The sequence below is a fragment of the Triturus cristatus genome, chromosome 6, assembly GCF_964204655.1.
Source record: "Triturus cristatus chromosome 6, aTriCri1.1, whole genome shotgun sequence".
NCBI classification, from domain to species: domain Eukaryota; kingdom Metazoa; phylum Chordata; class Amphibia; order Caudata; family Salamandridae; genus Triturus; species Triturus cristatus.
The window spans coordinates 1,349,001,123-1,349,021,264 of NC_140589.1; the positions used below are offsets into that span (position 1 = coordinate 1,349,001,123).

Here is a 20,142-nt window from a genome sequence, read left to right on the forward strand (position 1 = left end):
GACCTGTCACTCAGGAAGATGTCAGCTGGAATACCATCCATTCCTGGGGCTCTGCCTCTGGTGACACCAGTCTAATGCCCTGTCTACATCGTCAGCTGTAAACAAATTATGTTGAAAAAAGATAGTAGGTGGGGGATTACTAACTAATAACTGCTGATTACGGGCATATTGTGGTTTGAAAAATTCCAACCACGAGTGCTGGGGGACATAATTTTGTGGGGGGTCTCCTTGTCCATCCCTATCCCATTTTATGATGTTCCAAAATTGTTTGGAATCCTTAAAAGCACATGCCGATTTCAGATCCTGCCATCTGTCCTCATCCCACTGCCTTTTTGCTGCCTTTTGGGCTGATCTATATAAACCCCTTCCCTCACGGACCCTCGTGGGGTTCTTAGCCTTAACTTCTTTACACAATATTAACCTTGCATCCTTGCAGGCTTTATTGTACCATTTAGCTGTTATCGGTTTGGGGTTTCTGTGCCCCTGGGAGAGGCCTTCTGAAAAAATGTCTTTAGTCTAGAAAAAAGATTTTCATGGACCTTTAGCATGAAGCAAGGGAAATCCTGTCTGTCTGTTTGGGCATTTATTTCCATTAGTGCCTTATTGACTTCATTCTTAAGTGAGGCCAACTCGACAGGGTTCACTGCTATTTTATCCCATTTAACGTGGCGCAGATTATTAGTAGCTACAATATTCAAAGTGGTAGTAACTCCAACTTTGGGCTCTACTTTGTCCCCAGTTGGGACATTAAAAAGTGAACAAAGAGAGTTGTGGTCACTTTCTAATCGTGGTTTAATGACCATATCAACCAATCTATGCCAGAATCTAATTTCCACAAGTAAGTAGTCAATCCGACTACTATTCCGCCCGTTATCAAAGGTACATGCACCCTGTTGGTCAGAGGGAGTTCTCCCATTAGCTGCTCGAAGTTCTCTTTCAAGGCACATAGATTTTAGCTGAATTGCTGCAGCTAACCATCTTTTGATGGGTGGGAGATCTATCTTAGGGATCGCCCATCTATTGTCCTGTTCGGCAGAGATGTCCTGATCTTCTTGGCCGAGTGGTTCATAGGTGGTGTTAAAGTCTCCACCCACTATCGGGACAAACTGTGCTGGGAGATCCTCTAGTTGAATATCAAGAGCTGTAACCACCTCTGAGGCAATTTGGTGCCATCAGGCCACTCGAGTCTAACAACCAAAATGTCGTTTGTCCGGGCTCTGACCTTCTGTGCTTTACAACTGAGAGTCTGGCGAATCCAGATCACCAGGCCTCCCGAAGGTCGTCCTTTTAGGCTTTTTTCTGCAGGGATATAAAAATTAAGGTAGCCTATTCGAAAAACCGCCTCTGTCGACCAGGATTCCTGAAAAGGGATAATGTCATATTGGTCGATGAATGCGCACCATTGCGGAGATAGGATCTTGTTGCCAATTCCAGCAAGATTCCATGAGATAAGGGATAATCCATCCTTACCAGATTGGGGGATGTTCAATTTAATGGGATTATTTTTTAGACCTTGCAAAACCGCATCTTGTCCCTCCATACAATGCTCTACCTCTAGTTCAGATAAGGAGTTAGGGATTTGGATTTCACCATGGGTTACAGGGGAAGCTTTCTGCGCTCCATAGATCCACGCCCCTGGTGGTCATTAAGTGATTATTATAGGAATACCCTATGTTCTTTTTTGGTTCCTCCGGATTATGTATGGGTAAAGTTAGACCAGAGTGGTCACCCTCACTGAGAGGGGGGTGATTGTTCGGTTGAGTCTCCCTTTGTGGGCTGCTAAGTACATTATAACCTGGGCTCAATAGTCAGTCACAGTCCTCCATGTCTGTCAGTGCCCCAAAGCGATTCCTTAAGTTAATTCCATCAAGGGGAGATGGTAAACTCCCTTTCATTAGTGGTCGAGGGTGGGTAGGCAATAAACGGGGCCTAAAACTACGCCCTTTACACCATGATCGATCATAGAAAAATTCTAGAGTCAGTGAAATTATGGCTGAACTCCTAAATTGAGGGGGGAATAGATTCGCTAAAACTATCGGCACTGTTTGGGGGTTTGAAAGATTTACAACTATACAGTCCCCCCTAAATCTCTTCTTGTTCGTACCCAGCCAAGGTACCCTTCCGGCCATTATGATATCCTTGGCAAGTTGTTGTTTTCCCCTGTCCGAAATCCACATATTGTTGGATAACCAATGAAGAACTTTGTCAATTAGATTACTTGCAGATTCTTCTTTACCTGGGCTTAAACATGGAACATTTGCTAAAACGAGTACTAGGGGAGTGGCCTCGGGAATAAGTTGGAATGCTTCCCTATCAGAAGGGGGCAGAGGATGAACACACCTAGCATCTGTGCTACTATTGGGGTTGGGAGGTGTAACCTCCTTACTCGATTTTGCTGGAGCCCTGGTGTTCGAAGGACCTTTAGAGCCTAGTGTTTTTTCCTTCAATGTGGAATCAACGTCCCCGATTAAAATGTCAATCTGACTCAGGGGTTGAGGGTGGTGTATGACAGCGGTTCTTGAGGTAGATAACTGGGACAATGGGACCAGGGGCGGTAATTCATAATGAACTGAGGGGGGGTTGGGTGGACCATTCACTCCACTGCTCTTTTTTATACCGGACATTTTTTCCTCTAGAGAGGATATCCTATCTATAATCGGGGCCAAGATATGTTTTAATTTCTCTTTAAATACAGCCTAGAGGAGATCCATTTGGTCTTCCAAAGGGGTGTTCGGTTTGGCTTTTTTGGCAAGTCACAAGAAGTGAATGAAACATGTGAACCAACATAGTTCATTAAAAGTGCACCATGCTGAACAAGAGCGAGAAGCACACTGAAGAAATGAAAGACACAGATAAAAGAATGTCCTAGTGGGAAAAAGTGGTGAGGCCAGGAACGTGGACAACAGAGTAGAGACTGGCATGTGTCCCACTGCTTCAGTGGAAATTTTGAGCCTTTGATGAAACAGAATTACACAAGAAGGGTAGCAGAAAGGGTGCTCCCTGTATAGATCAAGGAAATACGATAGATGCACGAGAAAGGGATCTCTTTGAACAAGCTATATAGAATCTCCCCGGGGGGGGAGGGGGGGGGAGTGAAAGACCCCTATAAAGGATTCTAAATGTTATATATCAATATGAAGTGCCGGGGTAAAAAGTTCCAGCAGTCATAAGTAGTGCATTTAGGAAAGTATGATCTTTCTGTCATACTTACCCCCTCTTTTTGATTGGTGTCAGTGTGTTTTGACTGTAGTACACTGGGAAATTGCTAATCAGGACCCCTGTGTCTGTGCTCTTTCGCCTCAATATATTGATAACTACTTTGTACACCCCGCAATTGGTATACTGGTGTACCCCTGTAAGTCCCTAGTATATGGTACCTAGGGCATTCACCAGGGATCTCTCATGGGCTGCAGCATTTAGTGTGCCACCCATGGGAGTCTATGCAAGCTGTTTCTGCAGGTCTGCCATTGCACCCTGCCTGAAATGGTGCATGCACCTTTCACTTCAGATATAAGGTTTTCCTTATATCCTGGTCACTGCACTTTAAACCTATAAGTCACCCCTAAAGTAGGCCTTAAAGCACACAGGCAGTTTGCATGGTTCTAAGTGTGAGGGTGCCCCTGCACAATCAGAGACACTCCTACAAACCCCAGAGTCCATTATCTGGCTTTGCAAGTGCTCAGTAGCCATTTTAAGGTATGTAGTGACACTGGCAATGTCGAGATGTCCAGCTACATAAGGGCTTCACCGAACCCAGTCATGTTTGGTATCAAACATGTTGACATGTTGGAGTCCTGCAACGACTCTGATTCCAGTGCGAGTTGCTGATACCATGTACCGGGGGGCTCCTTAAAGGATTCACACCCCCCCCCCCCCCCCCATGTCTACCTGTGTAGCCGTGCAGGGCCTGCATGCAAGCCAGTGCTGCCACCGGCCCCCGACACTGTTCTACCCCCTGCTGGTGCGCTTAACTCGGGCAGTGGAATCAGAACAAAGGATTTCCTGTCGAAGAGAGGTTTAGCCACCTCTCCTTTAGAAATAGGTGTCTTAGGCTGTGGCGGGGGTGCTTCCTAGCATCTCCAGACTGCTTTGAAAGGCACATTTGGTGTGCTCTCCTTGCATAAACCGGTTTGCTCCAGCTCAGGAGCACTTGGCTCTTGCTATGGCGCGAAACTACACAAAGGACAAAGGAGTGACCACCCCCCTGTCAGGCTGCACCCCTGAGAGGTGCCCAGAGCTCTGCCATGTGGCCACGTGATTGTGCGAGCTTAAATCTTAGATGGGCATGGAGGGCGGGCGGGGTGGGTGTGGTGCTCAGTACTGACCTGTTTGTTTGGTTGTTTTACTCTGTGTGTAGCAGTAAACCAAAAATGCCAATAAAAATGTTTACCAAAAAAAAAAAATCTTAGATTGGCAGAGGGCCCTGGGAGCATCTGACTGGTCAGTCCACCAGAGTAGGGTCCCTGACACCCACCGATAGGTGCTTTACTGCAGATGTAGTCCTATCCCCTTTCTGGGTTACTTAAGGGCTTCCCTGAGGGTGGATCATTAGATTCGTACAGACTTCGTCTTAAAGAACTGACTGGCTTCGCCTGAAGATTTGTCTAAAGACTCTTCTGTTTTTGGACACTGAACTCTGCTGCTGGACCAAGCCAGGAACCAAGACAAAGACTGCTTGTGGTAGGAAGGCTCCTACTGCAACTTTGTCTCTGTGCTCTTCCAAGTTCTGCAACCTCCATGGCTGTGTATCCTCCTGAGTCTTCCACGGCTCTGCATGCATCAAGATATCAAGAAGGAATCTGCCTTGGAGTGAGGGAGTCACTCCTCTGAATCCACATGCACCTCGACAATCCACTTGTGGTTACTGCTGTCTCACTGACACTTCCCAGCTCAGCAACACAGGTGGTAGTTTGTTGGCTCTCAAGAGGCCTGGTCAGTCTTTCCTACAACTTGGGAGACTGTGATCCCTCTCCAGCCGACCAGAACCGCATCCCGGTGTACCGCACCTGTTTGCCATTACCAAGGCTTGTTGGCTCTCCTGACCGAGGATCTTCAAGCTCCAAGAAGCCCCAGCCTCCAGCATCACATAGCCCAGAGAGTGATGTCCTACCTGCTTCTCCAGCAATGTCAGCATTCATCTTCTGTGTGCGCCCTGTGCCTGCTACCAGTGTCTCCTGGGGTCTTCATTGATTCCTGCTGGTTCTCCTGCTTGCTGAGGGTCAGCCCAGACGTACTGTTGCTGGGTGAATTCCACAGACCTTGTTGGTCTGCACCTAAGCATTGTTTCCTGCAGTACGTCTTTTGCATTTGCCAAGGCTTGTTGGTAAACCTGCTGGCCACTGGCCCTCCTGCGTTCCTCAGCCAGCATCGGACAGCTCGTGGATGGCTTCTGTGCTCCTGCATCGTCATCTGGGCTCAACAGCTGCATCTTCAAGACCTTTGCGCTACTGCAAAGTACCACTGACAAGGACTGGCATTGTGCTCCTCCTCCTCCTGGACACCTTCGGGTGGTGTGGACTCTATCCCCTCTTTTTGCAGGTACTCCTCGTCCTGAATCCATGTCTGGGTTTCACCGACTGGGTCCACGAGACTCTGTAGCAGTGGGACATCCGAGGTCCTCCATTGACATCAACTGGCGGTTCTGTCACCAGTTTGCACCATTGCACCCAGGATCCCTGGTGTAGGTATCCTGATTCTCTGGTTATCCACTGGTGGGGGTGTCCTCCAACCTCCCTGGTTCCAACTGGTTTCCTCGGGCCCTCTGGGAAGGGTCCTGAAACACTAAAACTCCAATTGTGACTTCCCCACGTTATCCTATGGACACTTACCTGGGGTATCACCATTGCACCGGCTGTCTAGCAACTCTTAGTTACTTACCTGTGGTGGTTCTGTGCTCCCCCTGGTCCCTAGTTCCTTGGGTGTTAGTCTTGGTACTCACCTCGCATTCCATTTATTTAGTATATGGTTTGCCCCCTCCACCCCCTTAGGGGCCCATGTGTTTTATGTGCTTTACTTACCTGTTTTGAACAATATTTTACTGTGTATTGATATCTCCAGGTAGGAGATATACCAAAGTACTTTTAATGTTAGTTTATAATAAATGCAAGGTATTTTTCTAACACTGGTGTGGTTTTTTCTTGTGTATAAGCTTCACTGACTGACTATGTGGTAATGTACCTGCTTTACACCCTCCTGAATAAGCCTAAGCTGCTCTCCACAGCTACCCCTTGAGAGCTTTGGTTATCAGGGACCACTTCAACTATCACTAAGGGATGCCTGGACTCAGTTCAGGGTGAAGCCATGATGTAGTTGGGGAACTCGTAATCACCGGTGTCCAGTACATTCACTTAAGATTACTTCCCTGTTCACTTGTAATGTCTAAAAATTAACTTAGACATCGCAGGGGTATATCTGCTCATGCAGATATGTCCACACATGTAATATAATGCACCCTGCCGTAGGGCTGAAAGACCTGCACTTCTGTCATAATTGCATCAGATACCGGGCAAGAAGTGGGGGTGACACGGTCAAAAAGGAACACTTTCCTACACTATCATTCTGAGAAAATAAAAGCTATCTTTGCACAGTTTTCTCGCAGTTGGACAACCATCTTGGATTATTGTGAGATATGCCAATAGCCTTTGGAATGCCCAAATCTGTGACCAACTGAACCCTTTAACCTGTCCTACAGGTGCCAGTAAGCCGGTATTAAATTCCCTCCTTCAAGCACATTTGAGCAATGCTCTCACCTGAGCTATTGGTAGCTGGACCCAAAATCACAGTATCAAACTTTCACTTGTGCCTCCATGTTTAGGAACATTTCTTGCACATCATAGTGTATTGCAATAGTACCTTTTGAGAAGCAAGAAATGCCTTCCTTCCTGTAAGAGAGGATCCCTGTCCGAGACATTTTCAAAAATAAATTGTATTGGAAACATGTCAAATATATTGACTAAAATGCCATTGGCTTACTGTGCTCAGAGTGCACAAGAACTAGAAACAGTGCCCTGTATTAGTTCTAAGTTAAATACTTAGCAATACAATTATCTTCCCTAAATTACTGTGTACAAACTGTGAAGGCAGTCAGTGGATTGGGGTGTCCATGGCTTCCTGTGATTTATTACACCATGAGAAGCAAAAGACATTTTGAGCCAGAGGCCTCCTTTGTGTTTGTCCTATTCTTTTGTATCGCACATTAAGGATAAAAATAGTAGTATCTATGCTATACCATTATACAATAAGGGTAACCAGTTATTGTTTTCTTTTGTACCTCATAGGTTATTGAATACAATCCTTCACAATGCTTGGATTGGTTAGCAGTACAGACTCCTCGTAATAAACTTGCCCACAGTTGGGTGTTGCAGAATATGGAGAACTGGGTGGAACGCTTTCTTTTGGCACACAACTATCCTAGAGTGAGAACTTGTAAGTGGAAATATTTCTGTGTTGTGTTTTAATAATTCATCCCTATGTTTTACTTTATATGAATGCTTATCTTAGTTTCAAACAAATATAAGAAAACCCAAGTAAGTCGCATAAATTGCAAATGACTGCAGAATTGTTAAGCAGTATGTTAAACATTTTGCGAGTGTGTGAACTCTTGCCACTCTCCAAAACTAGTCTCATTTGTATGTGCTTCCTGTGTGTTAGCATTAGAACTTTATTTTGTATTTTGAATCATCTCACATATCTCATTTCTGTCAAGGTCATGTAGGCATGTTGAACTCGTCCCAATTCTGATAGAGACTTCTAGCAGGAGATTCCTCACCTTTTGAATATATCCCAGGCATCAGACTGGATCCAAAAACATTTTTGCATTACCTCTGCGCGCTAGTAGGTGTCAAAGTACCGCTCCGCACTGATGCTGTCCCGCTCCGCAAATGACGTGCAGAGCCTATATAGGCATAATTTCTGCACACTGATGTCAGTCTTTCCACGCAACCAGACGCAGATCCAGAGCTCCCTCATAACCCTTTTTAAGATCTTACCTCAATCTAAATTCTTTTCTCAGTGTGCAAGAGACATGTACCTAATCCGTGTAAGCACTATTACAAACAAATGTCTGTGATAGCTCAACATATTGTTTGCCTGGGTTTGAGCCATGATTCTAAGGCCTGCAGTCGAACCTGAAAGCCATACGAGACCGCAAGTTTCTAAATCACCAAGCACCAGAAGACCCCACGACGAGACCAGTCCAATTCAAAAGATTGCTCCAGGTACCATTTGAGAACCAGAAGTCGCAAGAGTCATTCCAGAGGTTGGCCTTTGTCTTGATCAAAGTCGTCGGGTAAGATTAAGAAAAAAAACGCAAGCAATTTAAGTGATACTTGGCTCCTTCCCTCCATTCACACTCCACTGAGAATGCCTCTCAATCTCACTAACAAAGTCGTTTGGCTTCGGAGCCAATCCTGCAACTTGTTCGGGCACAAAGCGTGTTTCCAGGAGTGTCTGCCACTCTTAAACAGATCGAAGTGTTCCACAAGGCCATGCTCCCACTCTTTCGATCCTTGCTGACTCCCTCTGACAGCCTGCTAGCCACATGGAGCGGAGAGGTTCTCAACCTGAATAACTGCTGGAGGGTTCGCCTTTGAAGCCAGAGAGACTTTTCGAACCCTCAATAGGGCCACTTCTGGCTCTTGTACCAACTCTGTCTCAGGCACCACAGTCCACAATGGTTATCAGCCCTTTGACACCAATATCAACTCCGCCACCGGCAGAAGAGGCTCCCATTGTCCTCTATGACACTGACTTGATGCCTGTCCGACCTTATCCGAGGTCGCTCTTAGCCAAAGTAGAGACTCCACTTGATCTGCCTTCGCTACACACTCAGATAATGACGATGATGAGGGTAATGAGATTGGACAGCCATTTTGCAAGGAGAATTGGTATGACGACCTGCAGAAGGCTTGTGTCCTTGATACTTCCCCTGAGTCAGGGCTCCTCTCAACCCCTGATCCTGCCACTAAGGAGTGCTTCTTACACCATGGTTATGTGCTGGCTGGCCAAACTCCTTGACCTCCACCTCCTCACTGGAGGTTAAATTCAGTGGTCTTAGAGAAGTACTTCCGTTGGGGTAAATGTCCACCGAGTCTCTCCTACCTCTTAACAAAGCCCTTACAGATACTTCGTCTGAGGCATGGGCCAAACCTTTCTCGGAACCCCTGGTTAACCGCCAAATTGTACTCTGCCCAGCCCTAACCCAGGCGAACTGGGATTTTCTGTCACAGCACCCGTCCCCTGAAAGCTTGATTGTGCAGGCTTCTGTAAGCGAGACTAACCCCAACATGTTCCCGATGGGAAGTCAAAATAGGTGGAGATGTCAGGGAAACAAGTCATTTATTCCACCGGCCTGGCACTTGGATCAGTAAATGGCAACTGCCTGCTGGGGCGATATTACCACAGATTTAGAGGCTCAAGTCCTCCCATGTGTTCCAGAAGATCTTCGGCCTGTCTCGCCAATGCCATACAGGAGTGGTTGTGATGTGGCCAAGTTCACGTTTTGTTGTGGCTTGGATACCACCGATTCGATCGGGTGAGCTATTGGCACCAGTGTCGCCATTCGCCACCACGCTCAGCTGCAGTCCACTGGGTTTTCGGTTGAAGTCCAACTGTCCCTCATGGGCATGTCGTTCAACAGTACCCCCCTCTTTGGGAACAAGGCAGACTCCGCTCTCGAGTGGGTCAAGGAGAGCAGGGATACAACGCGCTCCCTGGGCTTATCAGCCTTACTGCTCCTTTCAAGCTTTTGTCTGAGGTACCCCATACCACCAGTTAATCCAGCTCATCTCCCCTGCGGTCACGGTCAATGCACCGTCCACTAACCCCTACAAACCACACCCACCCCTGCTGCAGCCCCACCAGCAAAATCATTTTTTTTGTGGAGCACAGCCACCTTGGGAGGAGGCAATATCTGACAAATCTTGCTGGGTTGACAGCCCATAACATCAGACAGGTGAGTCCTGTAAATTGTTTGGCGAGGATATGCCCTATTTTTCATTCTCTTACCCCTGCACCTTCTACCATCCCCCCAGCGACTGTCTTAGAACTATCTCTCCATTTTTGGCATATAGTACAAGCTCTTTTTGCCGTAGGGGCTGTTGAGAGGTACACCAGACGTAGCAGGTGGTTGTTATGCCTGCTATTTTCTGGTGCCCAAGGGGGACGGAGTCCTTTGTACTATGTTACACCTGTGCCCTCTCAAGAGAACTTCAAAATGCTCACCCTGGTCCAGGTCTTGTCTACCCTCAACCCTGGAGACTGGATGGCGGCATTTTACCTGCAAGGATGCCTATTTCCATATACCCGTCATGCAAGCCCATCTGCACTACCTGCAGTTCATGGTGGGACAGGAGCATTTCCAGATTTCTTTCCTTCCCTTTCGTTTCACTAGCCCCCCTTGGGAGTTCAGGAAAGTATACTGGTGATGACAACACACCTTCAGAGGTCATGGCTACCAGCCGTCCCCTACATTGTTGACTGGCTGTTGAAGGCGTGCTCTCCCCAAGCAGTCATCAACCATTTCCAGATTACGGCAAATCTCCTGTCATCTTTGAGGTTCACTATCAATGTTCCAGAGTTACACTGAACTCATTCTCTACTGCTACTCTTCATCTGAACAATTCCAGAGATAGATTGGTTTCCTGCCTCTCCAAAGGAAAACCGTGTCAACAACTTTAAGGCAAAGATCCCTATCTTTTAGCCTCTGTACTGGATTTCAATGAGGTCGACTCTGAGGCTGGGGGGACTGACGTCCTCCTTCATTATGCTAGTCAAGCAGGTCAGTTGGCATGTGCAGGCTCTGCATCGGGATCTGAAATAGCTGTGGGCCCTCTGAAAATCTCTGTGGGCCCAATATGAAGAGACCTCTCCAAGTACATTCAGATTTTGGAATAGACTGCGAAAGATCTGCAGTGGCGGTTCCTGGACCATGATTGGGTCTGCGGCTGACCCTTCTCCCTTTCCCACCCAGAGATGACATCTGGGAGATGTGGCAATCATAGGCCTCTGGTCCCCGATAGAACCTTGGCTTCATAGCTGCCTTTTGGAGCTGAGGGCCATCGGCTTGGCATTGAAAACCTTTTCTAACAGTGATCAAGGAGATTCTGATTGAGGTGCTCACAGACAAAACCACTGCTAAGTGGTATTGCAATTTATTCATGTGAACGAGATCACGTCTTTATTAACAAATTTGCAAATAGTCAGTGTAGTAAAGTAGGCTCTTTCTGGCATATTCAGAACCTTGGGTCAAAATCAGTGTGTCTACTGACTGGTCCACGATCAAAAAAATAAAAACCAATAAAGGATCAAGGATGCATACTGGCCCCAATGCCCTTTAACTTGTACTTGGCTGATTTACCTGAGTATCTGGCTGATGCCCGTACTTTACCCCTTAAACTTGCCGAAATTAAAATCCAAGTGCTGCAATACGCTGATGACACCATACTGCTCGATCAAACTCACATCGAGCTGCAGTGGCTCCTAAATGCATTGCCTTCATATTGCACAACAAACTACCTGTAAATAACTACAGCAAAAACAAAGGCGATGATGATCTCCAGACAAACAAAGGGAAGAAGCTCATGGCATGTTTATGGTAAACCCATCGAGATAGTTACAGCATACAAGTACCTGGGAGTTTGGATCGATCATAAAGGTAGACAGTCCACCCACATCACTGCAATGCAAGTTCTGGCACATTAGTTGGAGGGGGGTTTCTGCAGAGCAAGAAACGCCATGTGCTCACCTGATCTTACCCCCTTAATCCAAGCACTGGGTGCAAAATTCTTACCATCTGTGGCCCATGGCGCAATAGCATTTAAAGATTAGATGTCGCTGTGACTGGACAGAGCTCAGCCAGCCTGCTTTTATAAAGTATTTTTCCTACCTACCTCTACCTCCCACACCCAAATTTGTAAAGGAATTTAACCTGACATCCCAAACGTGGATACTAAAAGCAAGGTTCATAGGTTACTGCCTAAAATCCAAACAAGCACAGGACAATTCGCTAAAGAAGCACATCTGACTAATGATAAATGACCCTGGATCAACCTGGAATGACTTTTTAACACACACTGTTGAAACAATGGCAGCCTGTGAAATGTGGTCCGCCCCATACCCATATCAGCGGCAGCAAGACTCTTAAAAAAACAAGCAAAAATGTCAGCGGACTGCGATGCAACAACCGTGAAAAAATGAAAGCACGGATGTTGGGTAACAGAATTATACAGCAGCGGGGGCCTGCCGCACTACCTGTCTTCCCCCTTAAAGCCAATAATGAAACATCAACTAATGAGGCTACGGTTCAGCATGATCCCATTAATAGCATACAAATACGGCCAACAGTACTAAGAAACAGTAGTCACACAGTGCCGAGCATGTGGAGGAGAAGAGGAAATACTAACTCACATATTGTGTATCTGTGAGAATCTACGCCCTTTGAGAATTTACTGGCTCCGTCCCATCTGGCGCACTCCAAACATAAGGACATGTCAGGCAGCCTTGGTAGAGTGCATGAAAGACGACTCAGCACAGCTGGCGGCGCGCTTCATGAAATTCCTGACGGCTGTAAAGGTAATGCTGGACAGTGACAATTCTGTTGCATCATAACGCTCAATGCTGTCCAAATTGTTTTAACCTCGATGTTTTTACAGCTGAAAGCGTGATGTCTAAATTTAAAAAATGAAAAGAAAAAGGCAAGCAACCCATTTTTATAGATCAACAGGATGTTATACTGTTATAGCTCATTTTAATGTTGGAAATTATGTACTTTACATTGTTTTTAACCCAGTTCAATTGCAATGATTGTAATTAATTGTGCAATAAAAAATTATCTATCTATCTTTCTGCCATTCATATCCCCACTTTTTGCCTGGTGTCCGTACGTTTTGACTGTAGTTCACTGGGATACTGCTAGCTAGGACCCCAATGGCAGTACTCTCTTCTAAATTTGATGGTATTTGCTTTCTACACCCCACAATTAGCATACTGGGGTACCCCTGTGGGTCCCTAGTATGTGGTACTGAGGTACCCAAGACATTGGTACACCAGGGGTCGCCCATGAGCTGCAGCATGTATTGTGCCACCCATGGGAGTCCTTACAAACTATCTACAGAGCTGCTATTGCAGTCTGCGTAAAATGGTGCAAGCACCTTTCACTTTAGATATAAGTTTTTCCTTATATCCCAGTCACTGCACCTTTAACCTATAAGTCACTGTAAGAGGCTGGCCTAGTATATGGTGCACACTTATTTAAGTGAAGCACATTGCACTAATCCAGACAACATTTATGGTGATTTTAGTGGTCTTATAAAACCATAGAAAGCTCTGCTTGTCGTAGCTGTGGAGAGCAGCCTTCAGGCTTAGTTCAGAAGGGGTGTTAAGAAGCCTGTCTAACCAGAACTAATCATATAGTGTTTAAAACCACACAGTGTAGTCATAAAAATTGTTATATTTATTATACACTCACTAACACATTGGTGTATCTCCTACCTTTAGATATCAACACAATACACACAATATTTCAAAACTAGAACAGGTAAGTAGCACAAATACACAGTGGTCTCCAGGGGTAGACCAACCCATATACTAAGAAAGTGGAATGCAAACTGCGACCAAAGTCAGGACTTGGACCAGAAGTCTCAGAGGAGCTGGGGACACAAGGAATATCGCCTACCATATACTCTTAAGTACCTTATAATCTTACACGGTTATGGTAACTATGGTTTGGCTTTATCAAAACATGTCGTGTAAGGTGTCTAACACTTTGGAATAATAATCCCATACCATTTCTAGTGATGAGAATATTATTCCCCCCTTCTAGAGGGAGAGACATGTTAAAATCCTACTTTGCTGTTTAACTCTCGCCAAAGCCTCAGCATCACAAAATGGATGCTGCTGCCACAGAAACGAGTCTGACCTCCTGCAGCTGGGAGCCCTCCCAGCCAGGGAGGCCTGGACAATAGGTTTCCTGCTTGGGGAGGTGCTAGCACCTCCCCAGACAGACTTTAGTGTATTGGGGCAAGGAGGGCTGAAAGGAATGAGACATGCCTGGGGCACACAAGGTGCTCCATGCATAGTCCAGTTCAAACCGGTGCTGGGGCACTCCAGCCCCAGCTCTGGCGCGAAACTGGACAAAGGAAAGGGGGTGTAGCCACCCCCCTTCCTGGTCCCACCCACAGGAGGGACCTTGCAGGTAGCCCAGCCCACTAGCCTAGTATATTAGAAGGTAGCTGAGCCCTGCAGAATTAGATTATCCTGAACCTGCATCTTGAACAGAAACTCTGGACCTTCTACATTCGACTACGGAAGAAGACTGAAGAATCTCACTTGTGGCCAAGGAGTGACCACCCTGGGCTATCAGGCACCATCCAGCGACGGCTGCTTGCTTTGCGACTGATCCTACGAGGGACGACTGCAGAGACTGACTGTGAGAAGTTGGCCTGATGTATGATGTCACTAGTTCTAGTGTACACCTTATATCAGTCCAAACAACCCTTATGGTGATTGGTTGTAAAGTCAACCTTATAGACCAGCTATCCTAGTGGTAGCATGGACAAGAGCAGTCTTAGGCTAAACTCTAAATGGCATGTGAAGCCAGCTGTGATACCATATATAATCCCTTGAATACCAAATGAAAGGACACCACAACAGATATATATATAAAATAAAGTGTATTTATTCTAGTCAAACCCTCAGCACTCTTTATGAGATTCGAGGTAAGTACAACACAGTCTTATTCAAGCATACATTAAGTCACACAGGTAAGTAATACAGTTAGGCCCTAGGGGCCACGCAAACCATATACTAAGTAAGTGGTATAAGGACCACTGTCACGGAAATAGGATAGGCCTAGGCCTAGGGAATCGCTGGGGCTACACTATACTGTGCCCAGTGGTTCGAAAGAGACAGCCACTTTTATTGTGGGGGTTACTAGCCAGCTACCTACTTGTTACCTATCGTTAAGCATGGACCTCAACCTGAAAGCACAGCAAGGGCCTACTACCACGTGGAAACTATGAAATGAAGAAAAATTGTTTGACTCCATTTCTGCTGCATAGGTAATAATGAACATGGGAAACACGTTTATACAAGTTTATTAGCAGAGTAAATCTAATCACTACTGTGAGAAGTTGGCCTGATATATGATGTCACTAGTTCTAATGTACACCTTGTATCAGTCCAAACAACCCTTATGGTGATTGGTTGTAAAGTCAACCTTATAGACCAGCTATCCTAGTGGCAGCATGGACAAGAGCAGTCTTAGGCTAAACTCTGTATGGCATGTGAAGCCAGCTGTTATACCATTTGCAATCCCTTGAATACCAAATGAAAGGACACCACAACAGATATATTATAAAAATAGAATGTATTTATTCTAGTCAAAATACCCTCAGCACTCTTTATGAGATTCGAGGTAAGTACAACACAGTCTTATTTAAACATACATAAGCCACACAGGTAAGTAATACAGTTAGGCCCTAGGGGCCACGCAAACCATATACTAAGTAAGTGGTATAAGAACCACTGTCACGAACACAGGTTAGGCCTAGGCCTAGGGAATCGCTGGGGCTACACTATACTACCAATTGCTAGGAAGTGGGAGGCCCACGGGATTCAGGTGCAGAGTGGAAACACTCACGCGTAATGCATATAGTCGATAGAAATAGTACAGTTTTGAAATAAGCAGTTTAAGGACACTTCTGAAGCAACTAGAGAGTTGAGACTCGGAAACTAGACCCTAGGATAGTCACTACCCTTGTGAGCACCGAAGTACCCAAGTTACCTAGCCCACGGGCTGCGGGTGCATAGGTGTGAACTTACGTCGGGTTTCGGCGTGGACTTCTATGGATGCCTGAAGGAAAGTTGCTGACAGGCAGTCAGTGCAGAGTGTCCGGTGGATCCCAAGGCCGGGATCAAGAAGGAAGGGTACCTGCAAGCAGAAGGGACAGAGTCAAGGTCACTAGCCAGTGACCACGTGGAACCAGGAAGGAACCAGGCGATGTCGTGAAGATTGCAGGTGAAGGGTGAAGCTTGTCGCTGCAGCCACGGGTACCAGGAAACGTCGCGGACGACCAGGACCAGGAGGTGAGCTGTCCCACGAAGGCTCTTGCTGTCGGCGGCGTCGAAGTCGAACTAGGACTCACCAAGCCTTGGCAAGCGGAACCCACGAAGAACGGAGGACTTGCTTCTGGTGCAGACCAGGAAGGTCTGGGGTGCTTCTGTTTTGCAAAGAAGCGGGAGCCAGTCTGGAAGAGCCAAACCAGCGGTGAATATTTCAAGGTGTGTCGTCACAAAGGCCGCCAGCCAACGGGCAAGCAACCGGACAGACGCGGCCAGCAGGAAAATGCAGAAGGGCCCCACGCAGGACTCGTGGAGTATGGGGGGCTGATCTTCGGTGCAGATGGTACTTGGGGTTGGGGCTTCTCAATCCCCGGTGCACAACTTCGAGGGTACCTCAGAAGCTGCGCTGGAAGATACTCGCCACTTTTCCCAGGTATCCGGTCCCACGTCTCTCGTCGCCTCCACGGATCTCAGCTCGGATGTGGATCAGGGTCGGAGAAGTCTGGAAGTCAAGGCTCTGGTCGGGCTCTGCAGTCGGTCCCTCGTAGAACTTCAGCAAAGCAAAGGGTAGTCTCTTGATGGTGCCTGTTTGCACAGGGTAGCCACTCCTTGGCCACAAGGGAGATTCTTCAGTCTTCTTCTTTCGTCGAATGTCGAAGGTCCAGAGTTTCTGTTCAAGTTGCAGGTTCAGGATAATCTAATCTCCTGGGGCCCAGCTACCACTCTTATACTAATCTGGGGGGCTGGGTTGCCTGCTAGGTCACGCCTTATGGGTGGGACCTGGGAGGGGGGTGGTTACACCCCCTTCCCTTTGTCCAGTTTCGCGCCAGGACTGGGGCTGCAGTGCCCCAGCACCGGTTTGAACTGGACTATGCATGGGACACCTTGTGTGCCCCAGGCATGTCTCATTCCTTTCAGCCCTCCCTGCCCCAATACACTAAAGTCGGTCTGGGGAGGTGCTAGCACCTCCCCAAGCAGGAAACCTATTGTCCAAGCCTCCCTTGCCGGGCTCACTCCCAGCAGCAGGAGGTCAGACTCGTGTCTGTGGCAGCAGCATCCATTTTGTGATGCTGAGGCTTTGGTTAGAGTTAAACAGCAAAGTAGGATTTTAACATGCCTCTCCCTCTAGAAGGGAGGAATAATATCCTCATCACCAGAAATGGTATGGGGGTATTATTCCAAAGTGTTAGACACCTTACACGACATGTTTTGATAAAGCCAAACCATAGTTACCATAACCGTTTAAGATTATAAGGTACTTTAAGAGTATATGGTAGGCTATATCATAGAACAGCTATAAGGACATGGTTCCGAAAGCTGCAGACAGGCTCAGCTCATGCTAGAGCACCATCTCACATGTTACCAAGCACTCTGCCTCCAGGATTGTTAAGGCCTGCCATAGGAGTGGCTGATAGGTACACATGTGTCTATATATAAGGTAGATATAGGTATACTATATCTAAGCAAGGGGTGATTACACAACCTTGCCCCAGCTAAGTGATCAGCCAGTTGTGTCTGATTGGAATGCCAGACCAGGGGTGGCATAATACATGCTGCAGCCCCTGGGAGGCCTAGGGTACACCTATGCCCTGGGTACCTAGGGTACACTGTACAGGGTCCAATAAGGTGATCCTTACCAATTGTGTATTTAACCTAGGGTACATGGAGTCCATTTTAAAGAGAGAGCAGACAGCCTGAGACCCTGAATGGCAGGATCTCAGGCCAACTAAGTCGAAAAACCAGCTAGACACTAGGCAAAAAGTTGGGGGTAACCATAGTCAGATATCCACCTTCCTACACTGACCAGCGCCGTGACTTCCAGACACCTCTGAACCAGATCCACATCCACATCTACAGCAAAGCTGAGACCCGTGGAGGCAACGAGGGACGTGGGACCGGCGACTTGGGAAAAGTGGCTAGTAACTGACTAGCACGACTTCTGAGGCTTCCTCGAGGCTGTGCTTGGGGAATTGTGAAGCCCCAATCCCAAGCACCATCTGCAAAGAAGATCAGCTCCCCACACTTCACGTGTTCGGCGTGGGGCCCTTCTGCACCTGAGTTGCTCGACGTGTTGTCTGGTTGCTGGCCCGTTGGCTAGTGACCTCTGTGACGACGAACCTTCAACTTTGCCTTGCTAGTCCAGCTCTTCCAGACTGGCACCCGCTCCCCTGTGAAAGGGAAGCACCCCAGACCTTCCTGGTCTGCGACAGAAGCAAGTCCTCCATCCTGCGTGGGTTACGCTTGCCAAGGCTTGTTGGGTCCTAACTCGACATCGACGCCGCCGACAGCAAGAGCCTTCGTGGGACAGCTCGCCTCCTGGTTCTGGTCGTCCTCGACGCCTCCTGGTACCCGTGGCTGCTGTGACAAGCTTCACCTCTTCACCTGCATCTTCACGACATCGCCTGGTTCCTTCCTGGTTCCTTCCCGGCTCCTGGCTGGTGACCTAGACTCTGTCCCCTCTGCTTGCAGGTATCCTTCTTCCTGATTCCATCCTTGGAATCCACCGGACACTCTTCACTGACTGCCTGTTAGCATCTTTCTTCAGGCATCCATAGGAGACGACAACGAAACCCGACGCAAGTTCACACCTATTCACCCGCAGCCCGTGGGCTAGGTAACTTGAGTACTCCGGTGCTCACAAGGGTATTGACAATCCTAGTGTCTAGTTTCCAAGTCTCTAACTCCTAGTTCCTTCCGAAGTGTCCTAAAACTCTTATTTTCTAAATACTACTATTTCTATCGACTTTAACGCATTACGCGTGAGTGTTTCCACTCTGCACCTGAATCCCGTGGGCCTCCCACTTCCTAGCAATTGGTAGTATAGTGTAGCCCCAGCGATTCCCTAGGCCTAGGCCTAACCTGTGTTCGTGACAGTGGTTCTTATACCACTTACTTAGTATATGGTTTGCGTGGCCCCTAGGGCCTAACTGTATTACTTACCTGTGTGGCTTATGTATGTTTAAATAAGACTGTGTTGTACTTTCCTCAAATCTCATAAAGAGTGCCTAGTGTATTTTGACTAGAATAAATGCATTCTATTTTTATAATATATCTGTTGTGGTGTCCTTTCATTTGGTATTCAAGGGATTGCAAATGGCATAACAGCTGGCTTCACATGCCATACAGAGTTTAGCCTAAGACTGCTCTTGTCCATGCTACCACTAGGATAGCTGGTCTATAAGGTTGACTTTACAACCAATCACCATAAGGGTTGTTTGGACTGATACAAGGTGTACACTAGAACTAGTGACATCATATATCAGGCCAACTTCTCACAGTAGTGATTAGATTTACTCTGCTAATAAACTTGTATAAACGTGTTTCCCATGTTCATTATTACCTATGCAGCAGAAATGGAGTTAAACAATTTTTCTTCATTTCATAGTTTCCACGTGGTAGTAGGCCCTTGCTGTGCTTTCAGGTTGAGGTCCATGCTTAACGATAGGTAACAAGTAGGTAGCTGGCTAGTAACCCCCACAATAAAAGTGGCTGTCTCTTTCGAACCACGGGGCACAATTGAACATTTTCAATGGTGGAGGACTGCAAGGAGACCTGCCTGTCACTCTGTTATTTTACTAGAACTCATAAACCCATAAGTCACTTTAACTCTGCCACCGGAGTTGATAGCCACATTGATCCAACATCCACTATGGATTGTGTCCTAGTAATGAACGATTTCAGAAAGCCGTCAGTGTCAAAATGAATAGGAGTCAACCCAGCATGCTTTACCCTTGACCCTCAGATCTATGTACTTATGATCAGAGCAAGAACATCCAAAGTCCGAGAAAGTATAGTGGCACCAAAAGATGTCCATGTAGGAGAAGCATGATCTCTTGAAGGTATGACTCTCTGAGAAGTAGAGTTATCACCGAGAGGGCCTGAGAGATCTGGTCAAACTCAATTTGACATACGTACAGTTGTAGGGAGTTTCACAAGCGGTGTCTGGCAGGCTCCTCGGGTGAGTTACTCTCATGGAGATGGATGAGAATAAGCTTAAAGGTGGGACCGAGGCTGGAGCCCAAGCAAAGCAAGTGTAGAATAGTAGGGAAATAAGGAAGGCAACACGCAGGTGCTTTATACAAT

General features: G+C 46.9%; 1 protein-coding gene across 1 annotated transcript in view; it reads left to right on the forward strand.

The window, feature by feature from the left end:
• USP34 (ubiquitin specific peptidase 34) overlaps nt 1–20,142 on the forward strand; it is a 2,509,780-nt gene that overhangs the window by 1,956,852 nt on the left and 532,786 nt on the right. Inside the window, exon 66 of the mRNA XM_085612349.1 lies at nt 7,278–7,425. Coding sequence (XP_085468475.1) covers nt 7,278–7,425 — 148 coding nt within the window. The remainder of the gene's footprint in view (nt 1–7,277; nt 7,426–20,142) is intronic.